The sequence below is a fragment of the Myotis myotis genome, unplaced genomic scaffold (genome assembly GCF_014108235.1).
Source record: "Myotis myotis isolate mMyoMyo1 unplaced genomic scaffold, mMyoMyo1.p scaffold_m19_p_47, whole genome shotgun sequence".
Taxonomy (NCBI): Eukaryota; Metazoa; Chordata; class Mammalia; order Chiroptera; family Vespertilionidae; genus Myotis; species Myotis myotis.
The window spans coordinates 286,920-301,032 of NW_023416354.1; the positions used below are offsets into that span (position 1 = coordinate 286,920).

Below are 14,113 nucleotides of genomic sequence, written 5' to 3' on the forward strand. Positions count from 1 at the left end.
CCCGAGGCAGCCCTGCCTCACTCCCTCCGCCCCTAGGTCTTTGCTCCAATGTCACCTTCATGCCAGGCCGGGGGGGGGGGGGGGGGGTTGCTCAGTGGTTGAGCATCAACCTAGGAACCAGGAGGTCACGGTTCGATTCCCGGACAGGGCACAGGCCCGGGTTTCGGGCTCCATCCCCAGTATGGGGTGTGCGGGAGGCAGCCGATCCATGATTCTCTCTCATCATGGATGTTTCTCTCTCTCTCCCTCTCCCTTCCGCTCTAAAATCAATAAAAATATATTTATTTAAAATAAATAATTAAGTGCCAGCCACTAACAAGAGACATCTGCAGCCAGATACAGGCCTGCCCCAGCAGCCCTCGAGCCCTGCCCCCTGGGAGCAGCTTTTTTGGCAAAATGCCATCTGCCCTCCAACTCCGCTCCCCATGCCCTATGAACCCGTTCCCCATGCCAAATCTTGCCACTGGGAGCTCAGGGTCCCCTCGGACAGGCCGCCCCTGGCCCCGGCCCCTGCCCAGTTGCCCCCTCCCCACTGACCTGCCCCTCAGCTCGCCCAGCAGAGCCAGGCCTGCAGCGAGAGGTGACACAGCCACAGAAGGAAAACCCCAAGGCCAGAGTGGAAACGCATCCCCAGCACCCAACACGGGAGCCAACAGACAAAGGCAGCCAAGGACACCCGACCGGGAACTGGCAGAGCCGGCCGCCCATCCCTCCTGGGCTCTGGAAGGAAGGCCCGGCCCCCCCTTCCACACCCACCCCCCACACCCACCCCGCAGGCCCACGGAGTCAGCGGCCACGGCGGTATTTCACGTGTCCATGTGCCCGCGGGAGGCCTTGGCGCTCAGAGCAGGTGTGAGAGGGGTGCTGGCGCATGTCCTGGGCCCGGGCCCTGCACTGGACTCCCCAGGAGGTAGGACCCGGGGGTTCATTCAGGTTCCTGCCCACAGCACCGCCGCCCAGGGCGAGGCCGGGCCCGCCACCACCCGCCGTAATGAAATGCAGCAAATCAAATCAGACTCATTGATTTTCTGTGTTACAATTTTGGGGCTGAAGCGAAAGGCGAGGGGATTGATCAGTTACAGAGTCAGGTGTCAGGGGAGGGGCTGGGAGATCCCTGGGGTGCAGGAGGGGCAGCGAGAGAAGGAAGGGGCCCAACCTGGTGAGGAAACCATGGGGGGTGGTGCAGGAACTGGCCTCCCGCTCAAAGGGTTGCATCCCCCCAAATCCATATGTTGAAACCTCCCGCACCCCAGGTGATGGAGCTAGGAGGTGGCACCTTCGGGAGCTGAGGAGGTCTGGAGGGAGGAGCCCCCGATGGGATGAGTGCCCTTCCCGGCCCCTGAGAGCCCCTGGCCCCTCCGCCAGGTGAGCACTCAGAGAGGCCGTCCTCTCAGGGTGTGGGGCGCCCACACCTCCGTCCCGCACTGCCCAGCCTCTGGCACGGGGAGGACTACGTGTCTGTTGCTTATCAGACAGCCCGTCTGGGGCACTCGGTCATAGCAGCCCTGCAGGCGAAGACAGAGCCCATTTTACAGATGGGCAAACTGAGTCTCAGGGAGATCCAGGGGCTAGACCAGATCTCCCCGTTTCAAGAGAGAAGCCAGGCACTGGATCGAGATCCAGTGGGGCCTTGACTTACGAGTGTCCCGACTAACGAGTTTTTCGAGATACGAGCCGTCTCTCGGCCGTTTTTTGCTTTGAGTTGCGAGCTAACATTCGGGTTACGAGCCAGCTTCAGATACCCCACCGCTAGTTGGCGCAGCGAACGTCACAGTGAACGCCTCATCAGCCCAGCATCACGTGTCTCACTCGTTCACTGTTGATTTGACATACGAGTGATTTGAGTTACGAGCTCCGTCACGGAACGAATTAAACTCGTAAGTCAAGGCCCCCCTGTACTGACACCTCCCCCTTTGTTGAACATTGACGCCTAAGCCCACAGTCATGGCGTGAGAAAGTCCTGGGAAGTTTTAATAAAAAGAGAAAGTGTGTGCGCCCAGCCCCGACCTGACACCCACTCCCGGTGAGGCTGCGTCTCCTTTGTCCCCTGCGCGAAGGGGCTGATGGCTCTGACTCCCATTCTTTTTTTTTTTTTTTAATATATTTTCATTGATTCCAGAAAAGAAAGGAGAGGGAGAGAGAGAGAAACATCAATGATGAGAGGTAATTATCATCGATCCGCTGCCTCCTGCACGCCCCCTACTGGGGATCCAGCCCACCCCCCCGGGCCTGTGCCTTGACCGGGAATCAAACCTCGACCTCCTGGTTCCTAGGTCCACGCTCAATCACTGAGCCACACCAGCCGGGCTCTGAGTCACACTCTGCTCCCCGAGTCCACTCATTCCCGCTGGGGAAGGGCTGGTGACGCTGCCTGGGGGGGCAGGGGTCCCCGTGGTGACAGGGGGCTGCCTGTGCTGAATGCCCAGCGCCAGAGGGAAAGGGACCCTCTCCAGGGCATTCAGTTTAGACCCAGCACAGAAGAAAGGGGCCACCCAGCCGCATACAATGGGGGGGCTGGGGGCTGGGGGGGTGCTCATCCGGGAATGAGGCCCCAGGAAGGACTTTGTGGGGGGGGGGGGGACCGCCCGCCCAGACTTCCCGCCAACAAGCAAGGGGTTTCTTTGGTGCCCCCGGATCAAGGCAACCGCCATGCCCATTGTTGGCTCCAAGCAACCAAGCCCAGATAGGGCCCCCCCACCCCTAGCCCCTGTACCCCCCCTGCCTCCGGTGGGGAGTGGGCGGATGCTGAAATGATTTACTCTGGGAATGTCCCCTGTCCCACCATTAAATCACTCAGGGGAGGCCACGGCATTTGCATACCACTGCCTGCCCCTCCCCGAGCCGCCTCTCCAAAGAGCCACCCATGTGCCCGGTGCCACGGTGCCAGGGGGGGCTGCGAGCGCCTCCGCGGGAAGCCCCCTCCTCCCACTCCAGGCGCTGCACTTCAAAGGCCCTTCTGTCAGCCGCTGCCACCCCCACGCATCATGGGTCACCGGTGCCCGTCCCCCCCCCCCCGCCCCCCAGCGGGGATGCCACCTCGCTGCTACTGTGCAAAGCCACAGCCTGCACAAAAGTGCTTGAATAATGGGGCCCCCTGGTCGCGGAGCCGGGGGTTTGCGCTGACTCGCCCCAAGCACAGTCCCATATGGTTAAGCCCTCGCGAGGCTCCACGTGCACCCACCGCGCTCTTTACCAGGCAGCTGCCCACGCAGGAGGGGGCACGGGCAGGGGTGGGCGCAGGCAGCCCCGGCGGCGACAGCGAGCAGGCCCTTCCTTGCGGCCCAACTCCGCCAACCCCTCCGCCAAGCGCCGTGAGCACATCTTGCCCAAAGGCCCCCCCCAATCCCACCCCCCAAATCCCACCGGCTCTGAGGGCGGCTCTGGTTAATTGCCTGCAACCCTTTCTAACCAACGCAGGCAACTAAGTATCTTTCAGGAATTTCAGCCTTGTTTTTGCCCAGGTCTCCTAGCTGCTGCTAAATACAGGTGTCAAACTGTCTCCCTTTATGTCCCTGGGGAGGAGGGGAGGTAGACATGAGCTTCCAAAGGCCTGGTGATGGGGGTCGGGGGGTCGGGGGTGGGGGGGGGGATGGCGGGGGGGGGGGTGGAGACAGCCGGGCCAGGTGGGCCAGCAACAGATTTCAGGGGTGGCACGCCTTCCCTCCCGCGGCCCAGGCCTCCCCGAGCCGTGCACAAGCTCTCCCGTGGCCGGGGGAGGAGATGGGGTTGGGAGGGACCAGGGGGGGCTCGCCATGTTCTCTTACACCGCACCAGGCAGGCGGCTTCTCTAGGAAATTTCCAGCATTCGCTCGCGAGCGCATCCAGGCCAGCGCTGAGCCCGGAGGAGAAACAAAGCCGACGCCAAACCCAACGTCCCAGCCCCGAGGCCTGTGCGTTTGGGGAACGGTCCCGGGGCTTCGGCTCGGAGGAGGCCGCCTCCACCGCCCGCCCCGGCCACCGCGGCTCGCAGGTGCCCCGAGGAGGGCGCACAGCCACGCCGCTCCGGGGCTGCCGATTCGCCGAGCAGCCTGAAGCGTGGGGTGCCGCCGGGCACCTCGGGCCGAAGGGAAGGGGCCTCCGGGCCGGAGGGCTTCTCGCACATTCGGGGTCACTGGAGGGCGCCTCGGAGGGAGACACGCTCGCTTCCCCACGCACGCGCATCGCGCATGAAGCGGACGCACACGCTGGGCTGCTCCGCCGCCTCCCCAGACGCTCGAGCTTAAAAGTTCAGGTTGTGCATCGCCTGCTCCGCGCGCCCGGGCGGCGAGGCTGCCGGGAACACGGGGGGGCTTTCCCGGCTCGGAAACCGCCGGTCCCGGCTCGAAAAGGTCCGGCGAAGGGAGCTCTCGCCGCGCGCGCGAACCCCGCCGGTGACTGCGCCCCGCTCCCCGCGCCTCTCGCTGTTTCTCCGCGGCTGGCGGCGGGGGGAGGGGAGGGCCCGGCATTTTAGGAGCAGCTGCTGCTCGAACCAACACGTAGCCGCGCCGAGGCGGCGGCAAGCTCCCCGAACTCCAGCGGAGACGGAAAATAGCTGAGGAGGCCGCCTTTCCCACGCACGCTGCGCCGGTGCAGGCGGAGCCCGGCTCCCGGACCCAGGCGCCGGCTGCGGGCGTCACCGCGTTCCCGGAGGCCCTGCGCGCCCGTCCGGCGGCCTGGGGGTCCGGGCGCTGGGGCGGCGGCAAGGCCACTGGGGAGGGTCCCCGAGTGCCGCGGGGTGTGGGGCGGCGCTGGGGACGCGCCAGGCTGCGCGGGCAGAGGCGACCCGAAGTCGGGCCCGGCCCGCAGGTGTCCTGGGAACTCAGGGCCCTGCGCCCACGGGCATGCGGAAGCCAAGAGAGGGGGTCCACCGACGCCCCGCCACCGCGAAACCCCGCGAGAACCAGGACCTGGGGGGATGGCGCCCCAAGGCGGGGCGGGGAGGGGGCTGGATTCCTGGAGGCGCGCCCCCACTCGCCTCCGGAGGCTCGGCGCTCTCAGAGGATCCGCAGGGGCGCTGGGGAGGAGGGCGGGCGGGCTCGCGCTTGGAAAGGGGGTCCGTGCTGGGGGCCCCCGGGTTCCCAGGGTCTCCCCAGATCTCCCCAAGTCCGGAAGAGGCGAGCAGCCGGGGACTTGAGGAGGAGGAGGTGGTCGCCCCGCGCCAGAGCCAACTTTGTGCGCGGCGGCCGGGGTCGGGGAGGGGGTCCCGGGGACGCTTACCTGGGCACCGGAGCGCGGTCAGCGCCAGCAGCAGCCCGAGCGGCGGCGCCCGGCCCGGGGGCGGCATGGTCCTCGGCGCGCGGGGGCGCGGGGGGCGCTGCTCCGGTCGCGCGCCCGGCCCGGCCCGCGGCTCCCGGGAGCGACCGGGGGGCTACGCCGGGGCTGCGGACATGGCTCTTCCCGGGCGCAGGCGGGCGGCGCTTCTTGGGCTGCGCCAGGCGCGGAGGAGAGCGGGGTCCAGGCTCAGCGCCCCGCGCCCTCGCCGGCGGCCCTGCGCTTGGCCCGAGTGGCGTGGCCCCGGCCGCCGCCGCCACCGCCTCCGCGGCTCCTGCGTCCCAGCGCCCGTCCCATCCCGGCCTCGCCGCCGCCGCCGCGCCAGCTGCCGGCCGCCCCTGAGCCGGGGAGAGAGTGAGCGAGGCGGCGAGCGAGCGCCCGGAGCAGGGAGGGGCGCGGAGGGAGGGGCGGCGAGGCCGGGGGAGGGGCCACCGGAGCCGGGGCAGCGGGCGGCCGCCCGGTGATAGGCGGCGGGACGTGCCACTCCCTGGCGTCCCCCGGGGGGGAGGGCGCCGGGCCGCGGAGGCCGGGGGAGACCCGCGGGGGCGGGCGGGGGCGGGGCACGGGCACAGTCGCGGGGTGGCTCGCCCCGGGAAGGGCAGGGAGGTCGGGGCGTCGCGGGGGAGTCCCCAGGTCGGGGCTCAGGGAGGCGAGGCAGGTCCTGGGACGGGGCAGGTGTCTGCAGGTGGCAGGGACGGCGAGGCTGAGCGCAGGCGAGAGGTCCCGCAATAGATTTGGCACAGCTCGGGGTGCCTGGGGGAGGGGAGGCAGGGACGGCCGCGGGGAGCCGGGGGTACCTGGGTGGGGGGCGGGGGCGGGGGGCGGTCAGGGATCCTGAGACAGATCTGAGGGGTCGTGGGCTGTGCACCCCGGTGAGCAGCAGGGACACACACACCCCAGGCGCAATGGGGGCGAAGGCCGAGCGGGTCAGTGACCCCGTGGGGGGCAGGGCACAGGGGGGAGCAGAGGCAGAGAGGAGGACAGGGTGGCCGGATGCCTCCAGCCCCGGCCTCAGCGGCTCCGGGTACCCTGTATCCAGAAGCCCACCCCACCCCCCAACCCGGGCCAGGCACCGGGCGTGGCTGCGCGGCTGGGCCAGGCCGGGCATCCGGCCAGCAGTCCGCAGATGCCTTGAAAGTCGCCCCACACAGCTGCAAGCGCAGGGGGTCCGGGGGTGGGGGTGGGGGGGCAGGGGGCGCCTGGGGTTGGAGTCCGCGCACTCCCCAACCCCCACCCGCCAGCCCCCCTGGCTCCCGCGGCTCCGTTTTCCCTGACAAAGTGGGTCAGACTCTTTGCAGCCGGTCAGGGAGGCCGCGCGGAGTGAGGCCCAGGCTTTTGGAAGGACGTCCGCAGCCTGGAGTCTTGGCCCAGCATCCGGCTGGCCCTGCTGTGCACCCTGGAGAGGGGGCGCCGTGTCCCCTCCCGAGCCTCAGTTTCCCCATCGGAGAAGCCGGCGCCATGGCGGCCTCCACCTGGGGTCCCAGGTCATGCGCAGAAAACTCCCGCGCTAACTAGGAAGCGAGCTGTGCGAAGGGACCGCTGCGGACATCATTATTCTCATCACCGCGGCCATGAGTTCTCCGTGTCTGACTCCCCCGCCGCCGGCCTGCGCCCCGCCCAGCTGGCGAGGGGCTGGCGGGCACCTGCCTCATTAGTACCGACAGGCTCATTAGCAGAGCTCAGCTCTTGTGAGATGAAGGGGGGAGATGAGGCGGGGGCAGGTGGGGAGGCCCGGGCCCCGGTTAATTAGGAAACATTCAGGGATTTTCCCAGGCCTGGCCGAGCCCACCAGCCGGCACCCTGGCAAGGCCTGGGGTGCACGGAGACCCACATACCAGGCTGGGCAGTGGGTGGTCTCCTGGAGACCCCCTGCTGTCCCCTCTCTGTGATGAACCCCCAAAGCTGTCAGGCCTTTTCTGGGGACCCTCTGGCTAGGCTGCTGGCCACCTCCTCTCTCTCCCACTCTCATTCCTGAGTGCTGGCCGAGCTGAGCACCTACTGTGCGCCCGGCCTGTGCAGGGTGAGGGTGGCAAGGACCATGCATGGGGTTCCCTGTGGCCAGCACGAGGGGGAATGCACACGCAGCTCAAGGGGAGGGGCTGCCATGGCAGAGACACGTGCCCGCGTGGCCTGGGGCGTTCCTGCCATGGTGCCCACGTATCTGACCGCCTGCAGGCCGGAGAAAGCTGGGCGTCTGTGCCCAGAGATAAGAAGGGTGCATGGGGGAAGGGGGCCTGTATCCCCCAGTCATATGGGATCAGGCCTCCTGCTCCCCACTCAGGACCACCCCGCAGAGGCACCCCATTTCTCAGGGCGGAGCTGGGTCTGGGGGCAGCGGCACCTCCACTTGCCTGCCTCTGCCAGCCAGTCCCTGGCTCATGGCCCTGCAGCCTCCCAGCCTCCGGGGACTTGCACACCTGTCCCACCTGCACACCTTCGCCCTGGGGTCTCCTCTCCTGAGCCCCCCCTCCCAGGTCTTCTCAGGACCCGCTCCTCCTCCCTTCAGGTCTCAGCTCAAATGTCACCTCCTCCAGGAGGCCATCCCAGACCACACCATCCAAAATAGACACCACCACCACACACACACACACACACACACACACACACACACACACACACAGCGTAGCTCAATGGTTGAGTGTCAACCTATGAACCAGGAGGTCAGGGTTCAATCCCCAGTCAAGGACACATGCTGGGGTTGCGCCTGATCTCCAGGAGGGGGCGTGCAGGAGGCAGCCGATCTTTGATTCTCTCTCATTGACGTTTCTGTCACCCTCTCCCTGCCTCTCTGGAATCAATAAAAATACATTTTAAAAAATTAAAATTAAAAATAAATAAAACGTAGCCCCCTCCCACTCCCTCTCCAGCCCTGTCCATGTGTTTGCAGTGCTGCTGAGACAGAGGGAGGCAGACGGACAGGCCTCCCGCCCCCCAGGCCGAGTCAGGAGAGGGCCGGGTTCCCAGGGTTCCTCACCACCTCCCCGCTGTGTGACTTTGGGCAAGCCCCTAGCCCTCTCTGAGCTCCTGTGCGAGCGGAAATGACAACCCCAGCTCCGCCTCTCCTCGGCCTGCGCCCTGATTGGATGGAGCTGTCCGCATATTAACAAGCCTAGATCTAAGGGGCTGTTTCTGGCGTTGATATGAGCAGGGCAAGGCCGTCCCTGATCTTGAAGGGCTGCTGGGGGTTTGGTGGTGGCGGCGCTGGCAGCAATGACCTAGGTCCTAGGAGACCCCCAGGGCTGGGCGGAGCGGGCCTCTCACTCCCGCCCTATCCCCCCTCCCAGCGAACCCAGAAGCCCACCCCCAGCCCGGGGCAGGATCACAGAACCCCACAGCCCAAACCCCTGGGGTACAGAGAGGGACCCTGGGGCCGGGAAGGCCCTGCCCCCGCTCTGGACGTGGTGCGGAGGCAGCTCCGAGTAGGAACCAGCCTGGCCCCGCCCAAGGCCTCCGCGCGGCGCTAGGCTCCACCCTCCCGGCAGCTGCCCCCACGCGGGCCCGCCCCCGCCCCTCGCTGCGGCTCAGCCCACGCGCGGGGCTACAAACGTAGGGCGACACTGCCATCGCGTGGCGGTCGCTGGTACTGCGGGCCCGACCTGCGCTGCAAAAGAAAGGCGGGGACCTGGAAGGGTGGGGGTCCGAGGGGGAGGGGGATGGGGGGGCGCTAGGCGAAAAGATTGCCCCGCCTCCCCCCGCGTGCAGAGGCCTTGAGAGACCCCTTTATCCGTTGCACGGACAGCACTTCCAGCCGCAGCCGGCGACCCCCGACGTGACCCGCCAGTTGGATGGATGCTCCTTGCAAAGACGGGCAGCCTTCGATTTCCCCTGCGAAGGCTCCTGTTTAGCTGAACCTGAACCAGAATCCACTCAAATCCCCTTCCACACCCCGGGAACGGTGTGGGGAGGGGCCCCCGAAACAGCGTGGCGCTCACCTGCCTGGGAGGCAGGAGGGAGACTCCCCAGCTCACCCGGCCGCCTGGGCCCGTGGTGGAGGGAGGAGGGCTCCTTCAGGGCAACCACTCTGGGGAGCCCCGGCCTCAAGCATCCCCTCTCCTCTCTCTCTCCCTCTCCCTCTCCCTCTCCCTCTCCCTCTCCCTCTCCCTCTCCCTCTCCCTCTCCCTCTCCCTCTCCCTCTCCTCTCTCTGTCCCTTTCCCCTACTTTATTTTTCTGCAGAGCCGCTGTGACTACCTGGTGCCGGATGTGCAGGGAGAGAAACTCCATCCCTGCTCATCTCCTGCCCGGGAGGGTCAGCCTGTGCCTTGGTCACCAAGCAGCTGCTGGGCACAGGGCAGCGTCCAGTAAATGGTGGATGGATGGACAGATGGATGGATGGACGGACGGACCGATGGATGGGTGAAACTCAGGGCTGGACAAGAGACCCAGGGGGCGGGGTTTGGGGGCAGTTTAAAGTGTGCTAGAAAGCCCTGACCGGTTTGGCTCAGTGGATAGAGCGTCGGCCTGCGGACCAAAGGGTCCCGGGTTTGATTCCAGTCAAGGGCATGTACCTTGGTTGCGGACATATCCCCAGTGGGGGGTGTGCAGGAGGCAACTGATCGATGTTCCTCTCTCATCAATGTTTCTAACTCTCCCTCTCCCTTCCTCTCTGTAAAAAATCAATGTTATATATATATATATATATATATATATATATATTTTTTTTTTTTTTTTTTAAGTGTGCTAGAAGCCTGGTCCTTGTGGCTCAGGAGGTCACAGTTGGATTGGATTCCGGTCAGGGCACAGGCCCCGGTTGCAGGCTCCATCCCCAGTGTGGGGCGTGCAGGAGGCAGCCGATCCGTGGTTCTCTCTCATCATGGATGCTCCTCTCTCCCTCCCTCTCCCTTCCTCTCTGAACCCAATACAAATAACTGTATTGTTAATGTGCTAGAAGAGTTGGCTTTGGGTGGTGAGCTCACAATGCAATGTACACAGGAGGCCCCTAGCACTGTGCCCTGGAAACCTAGACAACCTTACTAACCCAGGAAACTTCCTCTTAAAAAGCGGGGGGAGCGTGTGCCGGAGCATTGTAAGTGGAAACAGAAAGACGAGGAACGAGGGATGACACGGCGTTCGGCACGTGCCTGGCGGGCTCCCTCCATCTCTCCCGTGTCCTGTTGTGGGGACACGCACGCAACATAGAATGTGCCTCCGACCCTTTCAGCGTGCGGCTCCCTGGCGTTCTGTCCCCGCTCGGGGCTGTGACCGCCCCCGCCACCAGTTCCAGAACATTCTCCCCCCCAGACAGAAACCCTGTACCCAGTTTCCCCCCGACGCCCCTCCCGCCCACCACATGCTGCCTGTCCCTGTGGGTTTACCTCGGCGGGCCTGTCGTTATACGCGGGGCATGAAGGAAGTGGTCTGTGTCCGGCTCCTTGCACTGAGTAGGGCCTTTTCGAGGTCCCGCCGCACTGGGGTGCGAACCAGCAGGTCCCTGCCTTGCAAAGCGGAACAGTACACCCCCTGTGGGTGTGGGCGTGGGCGCCCACTCGCCTGTGGGAACACCCGGGCTGTGTGCACCTCCGGCCGCTAGGAATGTCCCCCTATCGACACGTGTACGAGTTCTCGTCGCAGCACAGCTTTCCTTCCTCTGCTCCTCACGACCAGCCCCTGGCTCTGTGACGGAGGAAACTGAGGCACAGCGAGACGGAGCCATCTCCCCTCGGCGCCCGGCCGGCTGGACAGCGGCGGAACCGCATTGGACCCCGGGCCGACGGCACCAGGGTCTCTCAGCCTCTGCGCAGCCCAAGGCCCGACCCCCGGACACTGGCTGCCTGTGTTCCTGCCCAGCAGCCCCCCACCCCCATGTGAGTGGCAGCCCTCAGCCCTGGGCAGGGGAGTGAGTCCCCTCCACGGTGCCTTGGGCGGGGGCTGTTCTGCAGGAGGCACTGACCCAGTCCCGGCCAGTGGGGTGCAGGGGGGCTGTGGGCACCCTGTGTCCTGTGAGTGAGGTGTGACGGGTGCACCGGCAGCCTCGTTGGGCCGTGAGAACATGAGAATCCCCGGGCCCCGGTGTGAACCCCACAGGCGCTGCCTCCAGGCCTCCCGCCCCCTGAGGTGATGCCCCGACAGTTCCAGCCCTGCTATTGGGACACTTTAACCCAAAGCAGCCCGCTGGGCAGAGGCGGGTCCCAGAACCCGGGAAGCCCAAATGGACCAGATGCAAAACCTCTCAGCACAACAGCCTCCGTCCAGCGGCGGCGAAAACAGAAAAATGCGTATTTCCTGTCCAGTGAGGCGCCTCTCAGAACCCACGTGCTGAGCCGTGGCAGCCCCAGGCCACAGCGCCTGCGGGGGGGCGGGGGGCGCCCCCAGTTTAGTGAATGCCCAGGTGTAAGCCCCCGGCTGCAAGCCTCCTTGGACCCACAGGGCCCTGCAGTGACCTTGACATTTACAAGTTCATCAGGCCTGAGGAACCACCTGAAGTGGAAATCGCTCTTAATGGCATAAGAGAGAGCACGTGGGGAAATCAGACAGACAAACAGGGGTGCGACTGCAGATGCACTGGCCGTGGGAGGCGCCTTCCCACACGCGTGACTCCCAGGGCGGAGGTCAGCGCCCCCCCCCCCCCAGCCCGCCCCCAGGGCCACCCCGGCCCCTGCAGGAGCCCCTCGTCCTGCTGCAGCGAAGCCAGGCTCCGGGCTTTGGGGGGGGGGGGGGGGGGGGCTGCCTCCGAGGGAGAGACCAGAGCAGCTGGCGCGCCCGCCCGGGGAGGCTGGTTACATAAGAGGCTGCGGGAGGGAGACGCGCCTGTTTGGGTTTTTTCCTCCACAAAGAGAGAGAGAGAGAGAGAGAGAGAGAGAATAAAGACAGTCTAAACTGCCCTCTTTAAACCTGACTCATTCGTTCTTCGGCCAGATGTGTGTTAGCCCTACTGTGCGCCAGGCACCCCCGTAGGTGCTGGGGTGTCCAGGGCACGAGACCGAACTCGCTGCTGGAGGGAAGCCGGCACTCGGCGGGGGGAAGGCCAGAGGCCCGCAAACGGGCCAAGTCCTGGGGTGCGCGGGGCCCACACGGCCTCCAGCTGGCTCTGCGCGGCTCTGCACGCGGCTCTCTGCGGCTCTCAGCAGCCTGAGCTCCACCATCACCCGGGAACGCAGCGCCGGCCGCCCCGCTGCTCCCCGCTCCCGGCTGAGGGTGCGCCCCGCTCCGTGGCTCCGTGGCCGCGGTGCCCACAACGCCTCCCTCGTGACTGTGACTCGGCTCCTGTGAGGCGGCCCCTGGCCTCGCGGCTCAGCCGTCCCGGATCCCGAAGGCCCGGCTTTCCCGGCTCCCAGGCTGAGCCGGGCCCGAGCCTGCAGATGAAGCCCCGGGTCAGCCATCGCACTGTCCGGGCGTCTCCACGGACCCGGGGGAGGCTCCGAGCGCCTCCCGTCAGCACAAAGACTGAGTTCGCGTCTGACACGCACCAGGCCCGCAACTCAAATCCGTCCGCCATCGGAAGAGGCGCCAGCTCAGAGCTCAGAGCTGGGGGGACGCTGGGGGGAGAGCTGGGAGCAGAGACCCGCTGAGTGCCCGGGAGACAGCAGAGAGAGTGAGTGAGAGAGAGACGGAGACAGAAAGAAAGAAGGAAAAACAGAGACAGAGTGAGAGACACACACAGAGAGAGACAGACAGACACAGGGAGGCTCGCACCGCCAGGGCCGGCGGGGCCTTGCATCAGGGCGGCCGTCTGTCTGCCTGGGGAGCGGAGGGGGAGAAGACAGGACGGGAGGGACAGGTGCCCGCCCCGAAACCTCAGCCCCACCGCCCAGGCCCTCCCCGCGCCGGGAACATGAAATCTAGCCGCGGGCGGAAGGCCTGACCCCCGGGATTCAATTTGCAAGGTCAGCCATGCGGACACCGGCCTAATAGAATTGTCACATCTGCGCCGCGGCCATCGACGCGCGCGTGCCGGGCGGAACATGAAAGCAATTATGTGTCACATACTTGGGCGAGCCCCTGACGCCCGTGGGGGGAAGGGGGCAGGGGGAGGGCTCGCCGCCCGGACAGGGGAGGGGGAGCCCCAGAAACGCACCCACCCTGAGAAAAGTGACGACTCCCACGTCCCTGGCAGCCATGGGCAGCCTCTGCCCTCGCCACGTCTGGAGGGTTAAACAACTCCCTTCTTAAAAGCCGCCGTTTCAGCCAGGCTGGCCGAGGGGGTGCTGGCTTCTAGCGTTTCAGACACACGAATTGGTCCCCCCAAATCTGACTGGAGGCCACAGCTCCAGCGAGGGCTGGTGCCTTGGCGACGTACATGGCGATTGATGATTGCACTGCGGTCTGACGTGTGTTCCTCCATCTCGACATTCAAGAACCGCCCCCCAGCCCTGGCCGCTGTGGCTCCGTCCCCTGCAGGGCACGGTCACTGGCTGGATCCAGGTCAGGGCACAGGCCCGGGGTGTGGGCTCCATCCCCCGCAAGGGGGGGGGGGGGGGGCGTGCAGGAGGCAGCTGACGGATGTCTCTCTCCCTTGGATGTTTCTCTCTCCCTCTTCCTCTCTAAAATCATTTTTTAAATTAAATAAATAAACAAAGCATGTCAGGGCCTTCGAAGGGTGTCCCGTGGTGTAGGCGGTCAGCCGGTGTGAACTTCCGACCAGGCGATTTCAAGAGCAGCGGTGAAACCTCCCAGATTCTAAACTGGATCCAAACAACCAAACAGGTGCGGGGCCAAGCGGGAACCAGGTGCCGCGGAGACCTGCGCCCTGGCCACGGCTGGAGACCGCTGTTCCTACCGCCAGGTTGGCGTGTGTCCACGGTCCCGTGTTCCAGGCGGGGAAGCTGAGGCCCCGAGTGGCCGGGACACGGACCGAGGGGCCTAGCTGGTCCAGCCGGGACTTGAGCCCAGGCAGCCGGCTCTGAAGGCAGCGCCCCGGCTGTGCTT

General features: G+C 65.8%; 1 protein-coding gene across 1 annotated transcript in view; it reads right to left on the reverse strand.

Moving 5' to 3' along the window:
- Positions 1-5,587, reverse strand: part of TMEM132B (transmembrane protein 132B) — a 67,979-nt gene extending 62,392 nt beyond the window's left edge. The window contains exon 1 of the mRNA XM_036307427.1: positions 5,197-5,587. Within this exon, the coding sequence (XP_036163320.1) occupies positions 5,197-5,263 (67 nt within the window). The 5' untranslated portion in view covers positions 5,264-5,587. The remainder of the gene's footprint in view (positions 1-5,196) is intronic.
- Between the last annotated feature and the right edge of the window lie 8,526 nt (positions 5,588-14,113).